The 14675-nt window shown below is 40.1% G+C and overlaps 1 protein-coding gene across 7 annotated transcripts in view; it reads right to left on the bottom strand.

Annotated features, from left to right (window-relative positions):
* PHACTR1 (phosphatase and actin regulator 1) overlaps nucleotides 1–14675 on the bottom strand; it is a 303990-nt gene that overhangs the window by 121304 nt on the left and 168011 nt on the right. For all 7 annotated transcript variants that reach the window (XM_027654036.1, XM_027654034.1, XM_027654039.1 and 4 more), the window contains one exon: nucleotides 3819–3983. In XM_027654036.1, the coding sequence (XP_027509837.1) occupies nucleotides 3819–3983 (165 nt within the window). The remainder of the gene's footprint in view (nucleotides 1–3818; nucleotides 3984–14675) is intronic.

The raw sequence follows: 14675 nt of genomic DNA, 5'->3' as shown, positions 1-14675 counted from the left end.
TGTGCTTGAAAAAATCCCCTCTCTCTGTTTCTTCCTGGTTTCTTCTAACATAAGTGAGACTGCTCCTTATCAGAAACCATCCTATAATCTTGCCATTTAAAAGTTTGGCAAGGGGGCCTCAGCCCTCCAGGGAAATAAAGGTTTCCACGCTTTCTGTGCAAGATGAAATTTCAGGTGAGTTAAAAAAACATAGACCATATTTTTGACTATAGCATGAGTAAAACTGTGGCTGAGTTTGATTTCTTTTTCTAACTCTGTGTATATAGAACTTCACTATCAGAAGTGTTTATATTGTACTGTAGGAGTTTCTTTATCCATCAAAGAACTTTCAATGGGACCCTCTGTGATAAAATGATTTGCAATCCTGACAAATACTCTGTGCTGTGAAAAACACTCTGTGCTGCAGAGACCTTAACTTCTGTCCAGTAGTAGAATTACTGTGAGAATTAACTTGTTTCTGTTCCTGCTGTGGTACGCTGGCTTTCCTCTCAGACTGTAATCTCCCTTCCCGTTTGCTCTGAGATTGAGCCTGTCCACAGCTGGGCCCATCTGTCACTCACAGTGCATGTCCTTTACAACCTCCTTAACACACCACCTTCCAGCAGAAGAGGTCGCTCAGATCAAATCCCAGATGTAGGCTCATCTGGCGCTCACCATCTGCAACAACAGACCACCCCACAGTGCAATCTTTTCTACCTGCTCTGGCTGCTCTGCAAAATACCTAATGATGATGCTCGCAGACAGACCAACTGCAAGGCAAAAGCATCAGATGTCTGCATTAAAACCTGTGACTTTTAACTTCACAACTAAGTCAGCACCAAGGCAATGTCAGACTTTGGACCCTTCTGCATAGTCACTACAGGGATATCAAAACCAACGTAACCTATAAACATATAAATTCTATGAAATACACGCATCCTTTTAACCTTCTGAGTGTCACTGACAATACAATAATGAAGATGGAGGATGAGGGACTTATTATACTCAAACATCACACTTGGAGTATTGATGTGCTGAAAGGAACCATATATAATAGGCATAACATTAAGGTCCTCAATCAATCAAATTGTGTATTTTCTGTCTCACCTCATGCAATGACCAAGTGACAGAAAATAACTTTTCCTATTAACTTAAAGGGTTTTTTTTGCCAATTGACCGCTGAATTATATTTTAAAACATTCAATTCTGAATAAATAATCAGAGCTTTTAGTCTAATAAAGATATAGATACAAAATGTTAGCATTTGGAAATACCAAGAAAAAGGCAACCTTTCAACCTTAAATATCAGCCTGTCCCTCTCTTTCTTCCTGTTCTCTCCCAGAGAAAAACTCCCATTAATTTCAAAGGAAGTTGTCAGATAAGGCCATGTGTTTTGTCCCTTACCACTTGCAGCATTAAAAATTATCGACTCTATGGTTGCAGCAAATAAGAGCCTAATACAATACTTGTATTAGTATTATTTTTTGATAATTACTGATGTTCTATGCAGGTGGTAAAGCTTGGGTGCATGCCTGTAGGACACTAATAGGAATATTTTTTTTTCCAAGTGTCACATTTATCAGTGCACTAGAAGAAAATAAGCCTGTATTATGAAGTTTCATGCTGGCTCTCATTATGCCATCTCACAAGCTTGTCCTTTGATTTATTATAAAGATTAAATATATTTTCTCAGTGATATCAGAGGAATTAGACAAGAGGTCATGGAAATGCTGACAGAAAAATGTTAGTTTTGTGTGTGTAAAATCTTTTGTATGACACATCCAAGGTTCAACCAATGCTGCTTAATTGCTGGGGGGATGCTGGTGGATTCCTGTTCCCCAGGGCTGGGGATGACGGAAACTGTGGACTGCTCTCATGCAGTCCAGAAGTCAATCTCTACTTCTGCCTTCTGCAGGGTGCTCAGCAAATTTCACATCCTTGTCGATTTTGCTGCAGTTAGTAGCAGGAGAGCTGACAGGAATACCAATTTTGCAGAGCAGCTGCAGGATACTGTTAACTTCCTAGAAATGGAAATTTTCCTAATAAAAAAAAGAAAGGTTTTGGATTCAACTAAGATCAAATCCAGTACTGCAAGTGACAAATGTTCCTGCAGACCCAGTTTTTAAATTAGTTTTTCAAACACTGAAGTCCATCTTACTAGGGGAGGAGATACGCTGGCATGTCTGGTAAAGCTTACTGTTCCTCCGAGAAGAGAAAATTCATGTTTTAACTCGGGTTTTAATCACTATGTACTTTCCAAATATTTTGGTAATGGGGAAAATCTACGCAACAATTCTTGGGATGCCCAGAGTAGACTATATAGGCATATTCAATCCATCTTCAAACTAATCAGTCTAACCACAGCTCAGCCTCACCTCCTGGAGCTGGATAAACCATAAAAATAAATAGTAGGCAGGCTTTGGCAACCCGTGGTACCTCCTGAACAGCCATGGTTATTCTATTAGTTGTAACTAACTAACCCAGCATGCTGAAACCAGATTCAAAGTAAATGTCACCACAGTGTCCACATATCCCTGAGAGCTATGCGGTTTTCATGGAAATGCTGCTACACTGTACTACGGTTATGATTGAGACAGAACATGAAAGACGAGCCCTTTGTTCTGCAGAAACATGTAATTTTTGGTGACAATAGCTTCTCAGCTCTCAAGTAAAAAAATACGATTATCACTCACGAGTAATATAGTCATCTACTACAGTTCATGAGTTTTTGGCTGATGAGTCAGAAAGCAGCCTAAACAGTACACAGTAAAGAACACCTTCGGATATAAACCTTAAAAACTCTTATTCTGCATTTAACCTCATGCAAGAATTCACACTTAGTTAAATGAGACTTCTCGCCCAATTATGACCCATTTTCAGGAGTACAGGCTTCAGGGTGCCAGAACGTACTGCCAAGTCCTGCCTGAAAGCTTCCACTGTGCAATACACAGGCACAAAGCAATTGGGCTGTAACTCAAGCCTCATCTGGCACTTGAAGGAGCAAGATACTTACTGCTTTCTTTCTAGTCCTAGTGAGAACAATAAGAAATCAGGAAAAAAAAATCATGTTTTCTCGCAGACAATCCAGGCTCAAGACTTGCAAAACTACATGTAGTAATTATTGGTCATCGTGAAAGAACGAAGAAAAGAAACCTTCCAAATAGATTACAAAACTTCCACAATGTGCACCAGTGCCCAGATCTGGGATTCTTGCTTAGATCAGTTTACAATATAAAACCACATCTGTGCAGTTTTCTATATTTTTTTATTATTAAAAAGGGTCTTGCACAAGAAGTGCTATAAAATGATGGCAAAAGGAAGGGTGTGGCAGGAATTGAGATTTCTTTTTCTCAGAAAACAAATGACATATCTTTCCTGCCCAATGGAACAAATAATTTCTGGTTACGCAAGTTACTCAACACAGTGTCAACTTCTTTGTCATGTATTTTTCTTGCTCCTCTATTAGCACCCACAGGAGTCTGAATGTGGCTAAATTGACCACTAGCATTATCTTTTCATACTGCTATTTTCTTTTTTCATGATCAGCTAAATCAGTGTTACAAGATTTCTTCTGAGTTACGCTCTAGCTCTAGTAGCAGAACCTGAATATACAGCTTTGGTGAGCTGCTGCTTTAATTGTAGTGCACTCAAGGTGTTGTTTGGGTTTTTTTTAAAGAAATAGTTTGGAACAAAGTTAAAATTCTCTTAGAATCTGATAAATCTCTCCAAGCCAAATTTCAACAGTTTAAAAGTATATAAATTGAGGCTGTATTACACATTTTCAGTCTTGTTGAGCAAGAAGTTCCAGATTAACAAACCGACCCCGACGCAACTATTACCTGCTGAAGTGTGCTTAAATTTTTCGCTCTTCTTCTTCCTCCATTTCCATGGCTTAAAAAGTCTCCCGAGAGTGGCAAATTTGCTTCTTCTTCTGATCGGAGGTGTGTGAGTCCCAGGTACTAGAGAATCTGAACGCATTGCAGCCAGTCTTTCCACTTCCTCAGCTGTAGTTTCAGTAAGACAAAGAGAAAAGAAAATGAAAGGGAGAAAATTAAATAATTGCTTTAATAAATTATCAGAGAACCACACAGATGGCTAAAGTTTTCCATAGTCACAGAGGACAGTAACAAAGGGAAAAAATCATAGTCCTTATTATTTTAACATTTTTCTTTTCTTTCAGTGGAATCCTTAATCTACTGCAAAGAACAGTATTAACAATTAGATTTTACAGGAATATGGATTATTACAAATCTTTAACAAATCGTTCTACATTGCTCTAGACAGCTGGCAGTTCATCCATCAGCCATTCCTGGGGAAGTGTGACAGAGACTGAGGAAGAGAAAGCTCAAACAAAAGGATGCAATACTGCTTAAAAAAAAATTACAAGGTTGTTTGTTTGGTTTTTTTTTTTTGCAATGGAAAGAGCCATTTCTGTCAACTAATATTTATCATGAGCAAGGACCCTGATAAGTAAAGACCCTTTTGTGTCATTACTGTGTCCATCGAAATTAGCTTGGGTTATAAAAGGGGCTGCATTAGGAACTTCCTAGTGAGAGAAAGGGTGCTAAAAACTCACAGAATCAGAATTGTTTAGGATGAAAAAGACCTCTAAGATCATTGAGTCCAACCGTTAACCCAGCACTGCCAAGTCCACCCACATGCCACATCTAGACATCTTTTAAATCCCTCCAGAGATGGTGACTCCACCACTTCCCTGGCAGTCTGTTCCAATGCTTTACAACCCTTTTCACGAAGATGTTTGTCCTAATATCCAATCTGAAGTTCCCCTGGTGCCACTTGAGGCCATTTCCTCTGGTCCTGTCACTTGTTAACTGGGAGAAGAGACCAACCCCCACCTGGCTACAACCTCCTTTCTCCTCTCACATTTGCAAGGAAAAATTTATGCTGATAGTTTCGGGAAACAACATCCCTGTGATTAGAGGCACAGAGAGACGTAAGCCAGGACCACAGAGAAAACACCAACAGAGGGAAGCTATCAATAGCCTATGAGAGAGTCTCTCTGTGCCACAGCTGTCAGGGATGCAATAAGCTCTCCCAGCCCTGAGCTGAAGCATGTATGCTCTCCCCCTGAAAAAAGCATCTGTGTAATTCAGTCAGCATACAGGAGGCGGTTTTGTGTATGGGTTGTTGCTGGTTTTTTTTATTATTATTTTTAAAGTAGTTATTAGCATTTGGTTTTTGGATTTTTTTTAAGGGATACCATTTCCCAGGCTTGTGTTGTAACGCAACACTGCCAGTAAAACTGATTTTAGTGGTTTGCACACACAGATTCATAAAGACAGGACACAGACTGTCACCTCTCCTGCACTGAAGAGAATAGCCCAGTGTTTCTATTCAGCTCTAGTATATTACGTATTAATCTCAGCCATGAGCACGGGCTCAGGAACATCAGGAAGAACACTGCTTTGAACAGTGCACACCCACTCCACACTGACAGAATCACCAGAGATTCTGGCTGGAAAATTCTTATGTATCTCAATGGAAATTTTTCTGAGACTTTAAGTGAGACTTTAATTTAGGTTGGTTTTCATGGGAACAGTCAAAGATGCATTTCTAACAAAAGGGAGGTTTCATTATCAGAAGTCCAACTGAAATACTATTTGAGTCCCTCAGGTTTTTGTAAGAAGGTTGGTTATTGCTATTGTTATTGCTCTTTCGTTTGTTTTGAACATTGACAACACAATCCTTTTTCCTGTAAAATATCATGCTAGATACAGCTGCCTGTAACTTTCCAGATTAATAAAAGCTAGCCAGCAAGATGGAAAGAGCCCAGCTGTTTCAGAGGAAACGGTTAAAAACTGCTATTCTTTGGGATAATGGAGAGGAAGACAGACATTTCTGAGAACATCTTTTTCCAATTTAAAGCAGAGGGAATAAAAGATAATCCGGCCAAAGCATTTAATTCTGTTCCAGCTCTTTGTGCCAGACTGCCTGGAGAAATACCTTCTTATCCAAAGAACCCATTACAAGGCTCTGTCCTGTACAGGGGCTGGGACATGCTGCATTAAGGCTGGGAATTGCCTGGTTATGCTGAACAAGCCATGAGAGTAAAAAGAAGAGGAAATCATAAATTTTCTTATGCTTTCTGATTTCACTAGAACCTTCTGGGTTTTGAAGACCAGCACGGGGTACAGACCACTACCCTCTATGTGTAAACCCAAAGGAACCACGTCTTTCCCCCCTCCTCCAGTTTTAAGATGCCTCTAGTTAAAGCACATAAGATCCCACTGTGTTCCACTGCTGTGATTTTTCAGAGATGCTGACAAAAGTAATAGCTGGTATCGTCTTTGCTGCCTTACTTGGGGGATACAGGAAGCGGCCCATTGAGCAAACTGCACTACTGCTGCTCAATTAGGCTTCCTGCTAATAAACCCATAGCTGAAACATATTGAAATTCCTCGTTGCTCACCCTCTCACCTCTTCCCCATCACTGAGCCAAGATTTCTGCTACCCACGTGCCTTAGTTACTAAATCTCAGAGCTGCAACAACTCCTCTTTGATAGCTGGTCCTAACTGGTACTGCTGAGGCCATTCCCTGGAGAACTGACAACCCTTAAAGATTCTCTCCTTTTCCAAAATACAACCCCCTCTGTCCCGCACCAGCTGAGCTCTCACTACCCCCAGGGAAGCTTTTCCCACTCATGGTAAATGAGTATGGATTCTCAGTCAGGCAAAACTAACACTGGAGTCAAAAAGAATTTACCCAAAGGGTGGGTTCATTGAAAGCCAACTGCAGTGTCAAAACCATTTCCATGTTTTGACTGCTCTTCCCTGAATTTCAGTATTGTCTCTCACACAAATCTGTGCCATTGAAGTCCTGCAATACTTGTTATCAGTCATGAACATGGCCCTTCTCCTTCATCCTCTCCACACACAGACAGCTCCAAGCTAATGCAAGTAAGAGCTCTTTTTTTCTCCTCTTGTTCGCATTTCTCAGAAGGACATGATTTTTTTCATGAGAAATACTCTTGAGAGCACTGCTAATTCAAAGCATAATAATCACTGGCTAGAAATAAACCACACTAGCATAAAGCCATGACAGTTTTAATACAGCAAGAATAAAAGCAGACCATGATGCAAGAAGTAAATGCCAGATTTCAGTGCTCTTCTTTGCTGCTGCATCTTTTGCTTGAGTTGGCTGGGTTTCTCTGCCTTTTTGGCTCCTAATGACTATTGACTGGCTGTGGGCTGCAACACCCACTGCTGACAGCAGGCTCCGTAGGCTGGTTTCACACCTTTGCTGTTCCCAAAAAAGCTGGTACTTGCAGGAATGGAAAGTAACCCAAGCCTTTTTTTTTTGCCTTCAAAGAGGAAAGCAGGCCCAGCCTGATTAGTCTGCTGAACTGGGAGAAGGAACTGCCATGTGCATTAGTGCCTGTAGTCACACTGCTGAGATCTCATCTTGAGGCCACCTGATGCTTATGGGTCACAGTTGCTGCTGATACTTGCTGCTTTTGGGAACTTGTTCCAATTTTTTTCCAGGATCTTAGAGATCTTGATGAGACACAGAGAAATACTGGGACCTGAACTTAAGGCAAGGGGGTGATGCACCCCCCCTCCCACTTTCTTCTGTCCAAGCTGTCATTCTGGACTAGCAATGGGGAAACTAAACCTGAGAGTTTTTCACAGGTTGTTTGGTTGTGAGACAGCTCTCAAGATTGTTGCTCTAGTTCTTAATACTCTTGAAGTTCACAGAGACTTCATATAGGGCTTAAGCAAGACTTGGGGTTTTAATGAAAAAAACCCACCACAAATCAAATGCAAAAGCATCCAAGTAATATAAAAGAAATTTCAGAAACATGTTTGAAACACACTATAAAGGAAAAAGAGACCAGGCCATCTTGGGCCTGTTCTATATGTTTTTATGATTTTCCCACATCTTTCAGATGTCCAGTAAGAGGCATTGGGGTCACCTACTTTTTATATTTAAAAAGCATAGCAGGCCCTCCCAAAGACAACATAACTTACTAAGTTTCCCTGAAGAACGACAGCCAGTTTTCTCATTCCCACCACTGGGAATCATTTCATCTATTAATGTTGCTGATATATAGTATACCCAACTTCCATTTTAGAAAAACCCCCACTCTTACTGCATTTGGGTACACAGAGCAATTTCATTGCTGAAGGCTGAAGCCCACCCATCCCATCTGTGATCTTCAGTATTACCTTCCTCACTGGTAATCACACTAAGTTCTCTCTCAGACCTTTCCTCAACACTTATTATTCTTAATCAGACACATGGTTATCTTAATAGGCAGTTTACTTCACAAAGTTAGATTTTAATCCTTCCTAGGAAGCACCAATGGCTGCTTTGTGCTTTCTGTTATATTTGCACAAATCTATAGTTACAGGCTGAAAATTATCTTGGCCCTAAAGACGCAATTAACTAAATGTGCCATTTTATTTAATGACAAAAACTTTATATAAATAAAACAAATCTAACAGAATATTCCTTATTGCCAATCAACATCTAACCATTCTGCAGACTAGTTTCCAACAAACTCCTGTTGCAAGGTTTCTTTCGAACTCTGCATCCAAAATACCTTTCATTTCAGACTACATGGACCTTATTCTAGCAGCTTTGTTCAACACAACATGCAGACGCATTATGTGTCTTTTCGAAATGACAAAAAACCTGAACAACTAAGTGCTGAGCAGTTATGTCTAATCTTTACCTGAACGGGAACACTTTCAATTAAAAAAACACCTTGTTTTTCTTTCAGGAAAATGGTTTATTCTCTGCTCTTCTATTATCTTCTGTTCAGTTATTTCCCTTTAATTTCCCTTTGCACCTGGAATTAATTTTCATTAGCCCTGCCTTTACTATTTGAATTGCCTATTTAAACTTTTCCTTACTTCTCAGAGGTCTGCTTTCCAATGAAAGACAAGGCATGGCACGCAGCAATCCAAATGCAGTCTTGCCAAACGAGGATGATTACTTCATTGGTTGACAACAGCTCCCACTAGATGTATGCATTTGCAGTGGCACTGACTTGGCTTAGTGGGTTTATGAGCCATGAAGAGGCTGTCGGTAGCTTTTCTTTGCATGCTAATCAGCACTCATATTTTCCAAGCCCCTGCCAATTATTCCTGCTCCCCAGGTGTGTAGCACTTCGCATGGTATCCATAAACCAAGTCTCTCACCCTTTATACTTGCCAGTTTCAGAACAAGTATCACACTGTGGCATAGCTCTTCTCTCAGTTGAGATCTCTCTGTCTCAGTCTATTTATTTCTCTTGTTGGAATAGAAGTGCAAAGAATAGCTTAGGAAGTCCAATCCCTTTAGGACCCTGCTTTCGACTTATCTACATTTTGACGTAAAACGTTAATTATTCATGCTGATTGCAATCTGAAAGCCATTTTTTTAACCTCTGCAAACTATACTGCACTGCATGCATCACTCTAAACACATCTTTATTGATATGAAATCTCTCAAAACACTATTTTCTGTACTATAAGATAATACAAAAGATTTTTACTTCCAACAAAAACACTTCATCAGGTTATGTCAACAATAGCTACATAATCTGTTCCTTTAAATCCTGTAATTATAGAAAATAAGGATTGTTAGATTTTGTTGATATCAACTGTTTTGTGTATCCCTTATTGCTCTTATTACTCACCAGATTTTCCATCTCTTAAACATTTATTACATATAGATTCAAGGCTAAATCAAGTAAACAGTACTGTAGCTCATCACCATTGTGCATCTAGACACTGGAGCAGAACCCGCAGGTCTGTCGTGGTCACCACACACACACACACACTCACACTATCTGGAGACCCAGCAGCTCCAAAATAGGACTCAGAGATGTCACTACAAGTGTAACACACATCCAAAAATCAACCAAGAGAAAAACAGGGCCAGCAAAAGCAAAAGAGGTATCACAGTATTCTCGGGGCTACAGGAAGACAGTTTCACAAGTACCAGGAGTTGCTCTAGCAAAAAACTTCAGCTTGAAAAGAAGGGATATTTTAACCTTCCTAAATGACAAGCAGAGAGAATATGCACAGTTTATGCTTTTAAGAAAGCAGAAGAAGTAAGATGAGATGTAAGGACTTTTCTACTAGAGCAGATAGAGAATTTATTCAGCAAAAAGGAGAATCATGGGGTCACTTTCATCTTCCCCTTGACAAGGCTTAAGCCCACATCTCCCATTTTCCTTGGGAACACTACCACACTTCATACCATGATGGATGAAAGAGCACATCTATCCTACTAAAACTGCTATTTTAAGGAATTCAAGACCTACTGGGTCTGAAAGAAAGCATTACTGATAATTAGGGCACTCATCTGCCAGCAAAAACACCCTTCTCCCAAAACTATTCCTGGACTTTACCCTTGGTTAAATAACCTAAACCCTCTTCTGTTTTACTCATGGATTGAAAGAAACTGCTGTTCACAGCTGTGATTTGTTGAGAGCTTGATCCTGTCCAGTTCTGTACAAAGGAGAATAAAGGGGAGTGAACATACTACCTCTCACTGTCCCTTTCTTTCACTTCTGGTAGGGGATCTCCTGTTTGAAGCATGAGGGGAGAGAGGAGAGAGGTGAGGTGCTGTCTTCTAGATCATCTCCCTCCAGAAAGCAAAAGCAGGAGAGGACAGATAGACCAGGCACTCAGTGAGAGGGATCCATGCTTCAGACTGTGAAGAACTGCTTTAAAAAACTCATGTTGTGGTGTAAATGTCAGATACAAATAGAATTTCCCATCTAGGGCATTGACTCCAAGGCATCCTCCTCATACTGTAATCACACTGTCACACTAAAAACTCATCTACTGAAGAAACCTGGACTTTTCTAAGTCACCATTACAGACACAGGCTCTTGGAAAGCCCCAGCCCATTGTGCGGAGCCTGGAAGGGAGCAGCCTCTAAATGCAAACATGTTGGAAGCTGCATGAACCCATATTCAGCTCATTCAGCTCCTGAGACTGAAAACAACTATCAGTAAGATGGAACTGACATTTCTACTCACAGCTACGTGTCCACTAGCACAGAACATTAGAAAAATAAACCTCCTTAAAAGGTATTTTGCCAAGCCTAAAAGAAGGAGATTAGATCTCACACCACCAAAAAATTCAGGGGAGAAAGCTGGGCAGAAGTCATACCCACAGGACTACTGCAATTAGAGGCTCTAACTTTATGTGCAACAAATGAAATGCTACCAGGCAAAACAGTTGCAGTGGGGTTGTGACCCTTACTGTAAAAGTGGGCACCAACCACTGGCAACACCAGTAACTCCTCGAATACATGTTGAGCTGGTTTTGGCTGGTATAGAATTAATTTTCTTCACAGTAGGTGTCATGGAGCTATGTTTTGGACCTGCACTGTAAACAGGGTTGATCACATAGCGATGCTTTCTCTACTGCTGAGCAGGGCTTACTCAGCATCAAGGCCTTTTCTGTTCCTCACACCATTTCACCAGCGAGGAGACTGGGGATACACAAGGAGCTGGAAGAGAAGAGAGTTATGACAGCTGACCCCAAGTGATCTAAGGGATGTTCCAGACCACATGCTGTCATGCCCAGCATGTAAAGCTGGGGGAAAAGGAAGGAAGGGGGAGATGTTTAGACTGATGGCATTTGTCTTTCCAGGTCACTGTCACGCATGATGGGGCTCTGTTTTCTGAGGATGGCTGAACACCTGCTTGCCCATGGGAAGTAGTGAAGGAATTCCTTATTTTCCTTTGCTTGTGCATGCAGCTTTTGCTTTACCTATTTAATTGTCTTTACCTCAACCCACGAGTTTTCTCACTTTATTTCTTCCAACTCTCTCCTCACCCCACTGTGGAAGAGTGAGCAAGCAGCTGTGTGGGGCTTGGTTGCTGGCTGGGGTTAAACCACAATACATGTGGACAGGAATAGGCACCGTGGCTCAAGGGTCCTAGATGGACCTATGCATACACAGGAGTTGTTAAGCAATCTGATTTGTCCTTCAGTCATACCCAAACTCATCAACTAGAGTTAAGACTCATCCATTACGGGTCAAGTTCTTCCTGAAAGTCAAAGCTACGGAAAACAGAGAATCTGTCTTCCTCTCGGCAAGTCTTCAACCCATTCAACATGAAAAATCAGAACCGAAGTCCATGTACTGCCAACTCCTAAATTTATTTTGAAGAAGAAACAGTGCATAACATTTTTTTCTTATGCTTATTTCAACTTGCTAGTGATTGAAAGGGTCTTCTTGAAGGAGCTGGTAATGATTACATTTTCATGGTTGGATTTATCTCTTATAACAGCCTGAACTGCAAATTCTACTCAGCAGCAAAATATAGAAGTAATCCAAGAAAAGGATCCAGTCCATGGAAGCCCATGAGTTTGTTGCTCACATTTTGCTAGGTTTCTGCTACTGGGTGATAATTTTCCTAATTGCCATTTGGACAGAGACACAGTTGCTCACATCCAAGAGCACCTTGGCTCTACCAGTCCTCACTGGGAATTGGGGAAGTTCTCCACCCTTTTAAAAACAAACCACTAGCGCAAAAGGCTAGCTGTTTATTTTGAGAAAGCCTAGAAAAAAAATTTAAATGCTTCTAATTTCTTGGGGGATTTTTGGTAGACTGAGAAATTTCTATCTTTATCCTTTCGAGTTCTCATAAGTAGGAATATCCAATTTTTTACTTTATTTTACTACAAATGTGAGCTTTAGAAGGCATATCTTTAGATATTTCAGAAACCTGAGAGAAGCACGCCCTCTTATTAAAAGTAATCCTATTCAGAAAATGGCATTACAAACATTAAACTTCTTAAACACAATGGTATCATCTCACCATTATCATCACGAAGATAAAAAATTGAGTTTTTAATTACTTTAATGGCTGCGAGAAAAGGAACGAAGTGCCTTCGTTTAAGAGCTAGAAAGTTCAAACTATTCCCCTGTAAACTCTATTTCTTCTCTTGGGAAAAAGAAACTTCTATTTCTGTTCTTTAAGGAAGTTGGCCAAGAGGAAAAGAGTAATTATACCAAATGGCACATTGATAATGAGCATGAATATGAGTTGAGAAACCTCCCTCAGTAACAGCCTAGCAAAAAAATATGTTTCATTGGACTCTGAAAGGAGACAGCCTGTATCCCTGTTCAGGAATTTACAATAAGTACTAAATACTTTTGCTTTAAGTACCTAACTGTAGCTACATATGGTCTTTGCTGATTGTCATTATAATGAGAATTTTATTTATTCAAATGATGGTTAGTTTAGACTGTCAGCTGTGGTGAAATATGTGTTTTGGCCCTTATGGTAGAGCCTTGAGTTTCAGAGATGAATACTCAAAAGGGGAGTGTTCACCCCTTCACTGCTGGCACTGGACAAAGCAAAAAAACGAAATCTGACTTGCTTACATGCTGAAAGTTTCCTTTCAAAGTTACCAAGATTCTGCTACCAAGCAGAGAAAACAAACAAACAAAACCCCCAACAAACCACAACAACTACAAAATAAGACTTTCTGAGCATTTTTTGGCAATATAAATTGACTCTGTCTGTATAATCTATGGGGAACAGTGTTCTCAATTTTAAGTACTGCTCTCTTTTAGAAGCATCCACACAACATCCTACAGGCATCGCAGATCCCCTTCTGTCAAGTCAAATGTCATATGCTCTTCCAACTGAGCCAGAACCTTTGCCATGCAAAACCCAGTGTTCAAAAATCTCTTTGACTTGTGAATTCAAACACAATGCTGCTTAAGTAGAGACTAACGTGAACCATGACATCTGGCTGAGTACATCAAGCTTTACAAAGTTTGTGATAGTGTTCAGGATGAAAAATTTCCTAAGCATTTAGCTACAAAGGGAGGACAAAAGAAAGAAAACAGGTATATGCTTGCAGGTACTTATACACAAACATATAAAAATGGAACCTGATGTACATGCAATAATAATGCAAAAATCTGAAATAAATTAATCATAGCAGGTGAAGAGCACTTTCATTCGCTTACTAAACCCAGAGAATAGCTGCAACTAGCTCCCAGCAGCTGAATTCTAAAACCCATCTTCATATAGGCTTGCAATTTTAAAAAAATTATTTATCTCACATGGCCCAGTGGCCAAAGAAGGTCAGAAAGAAAAACAAATGAAAACAATCCCAAAGAAAAATATTGCCAAAAAGCACCCTTCTTGAGTCTCTGTGCAATGCCAGAAAATGTATTAGTGAATTGATGCCTATCTTGCTGTTTAGTGAACTGGCTGTTCTGCCGACTTGAGATGAATAAGAGAAAGAAGCATCAGTTCACTGGAACTACAGGATCTCCCTATTTTCTTTTAGGCTCATGGATTTCCATGCTCAGCATAAGCAAATGGAGTTCATAACAAAAATGGTATTTGACTGAGATGATAAAAATGCATAGAAAGCCAAACCCACATTAGTAACTAGAGTCAAACAATGCAGGCAAAATGCTGTCCTTATTTTAATGACAGACACAAGAAAGGGAAAAGAAAACACCTCCTGAATTCTATCTTGTTTATACATGTGACTTAGGGGGTGGACTTCAAAAGAAAGGAAGCTACATAACTGCGCCTAACGAGTCCCTCCTTACTTTACCCTTTAGGTATCATGTCTAACTCTCTTCAATGGCTGCTAGAGGAGCCCAGGTTTGTCAGCTATAGAGAGCAGAGCAGACAGTCAGAAATTGCTCTTCTCTATTCAGATGCTGGAGCAAGCAGCAAATTCTGTCTTAAGTG

Source organism: Corapipo altera, unplaced genomic scaffold (assembly GCF_003945725.1).
Source record: "Corapipo altera isolate COAL_440 unplaced genomic scaffold, ASM394572v1 60, whole genome shotgun sequence".
NCBI classification, from domain to species: domain Eukaryota; kingdom Metazoa; phylum Chordata; class Aves; order Passeriformes; family Pipridae; genus Corapipo; species Corapipo altera.
This window is presented reverse-complemented; position numbering and strand designations above follow the sequence as displayed.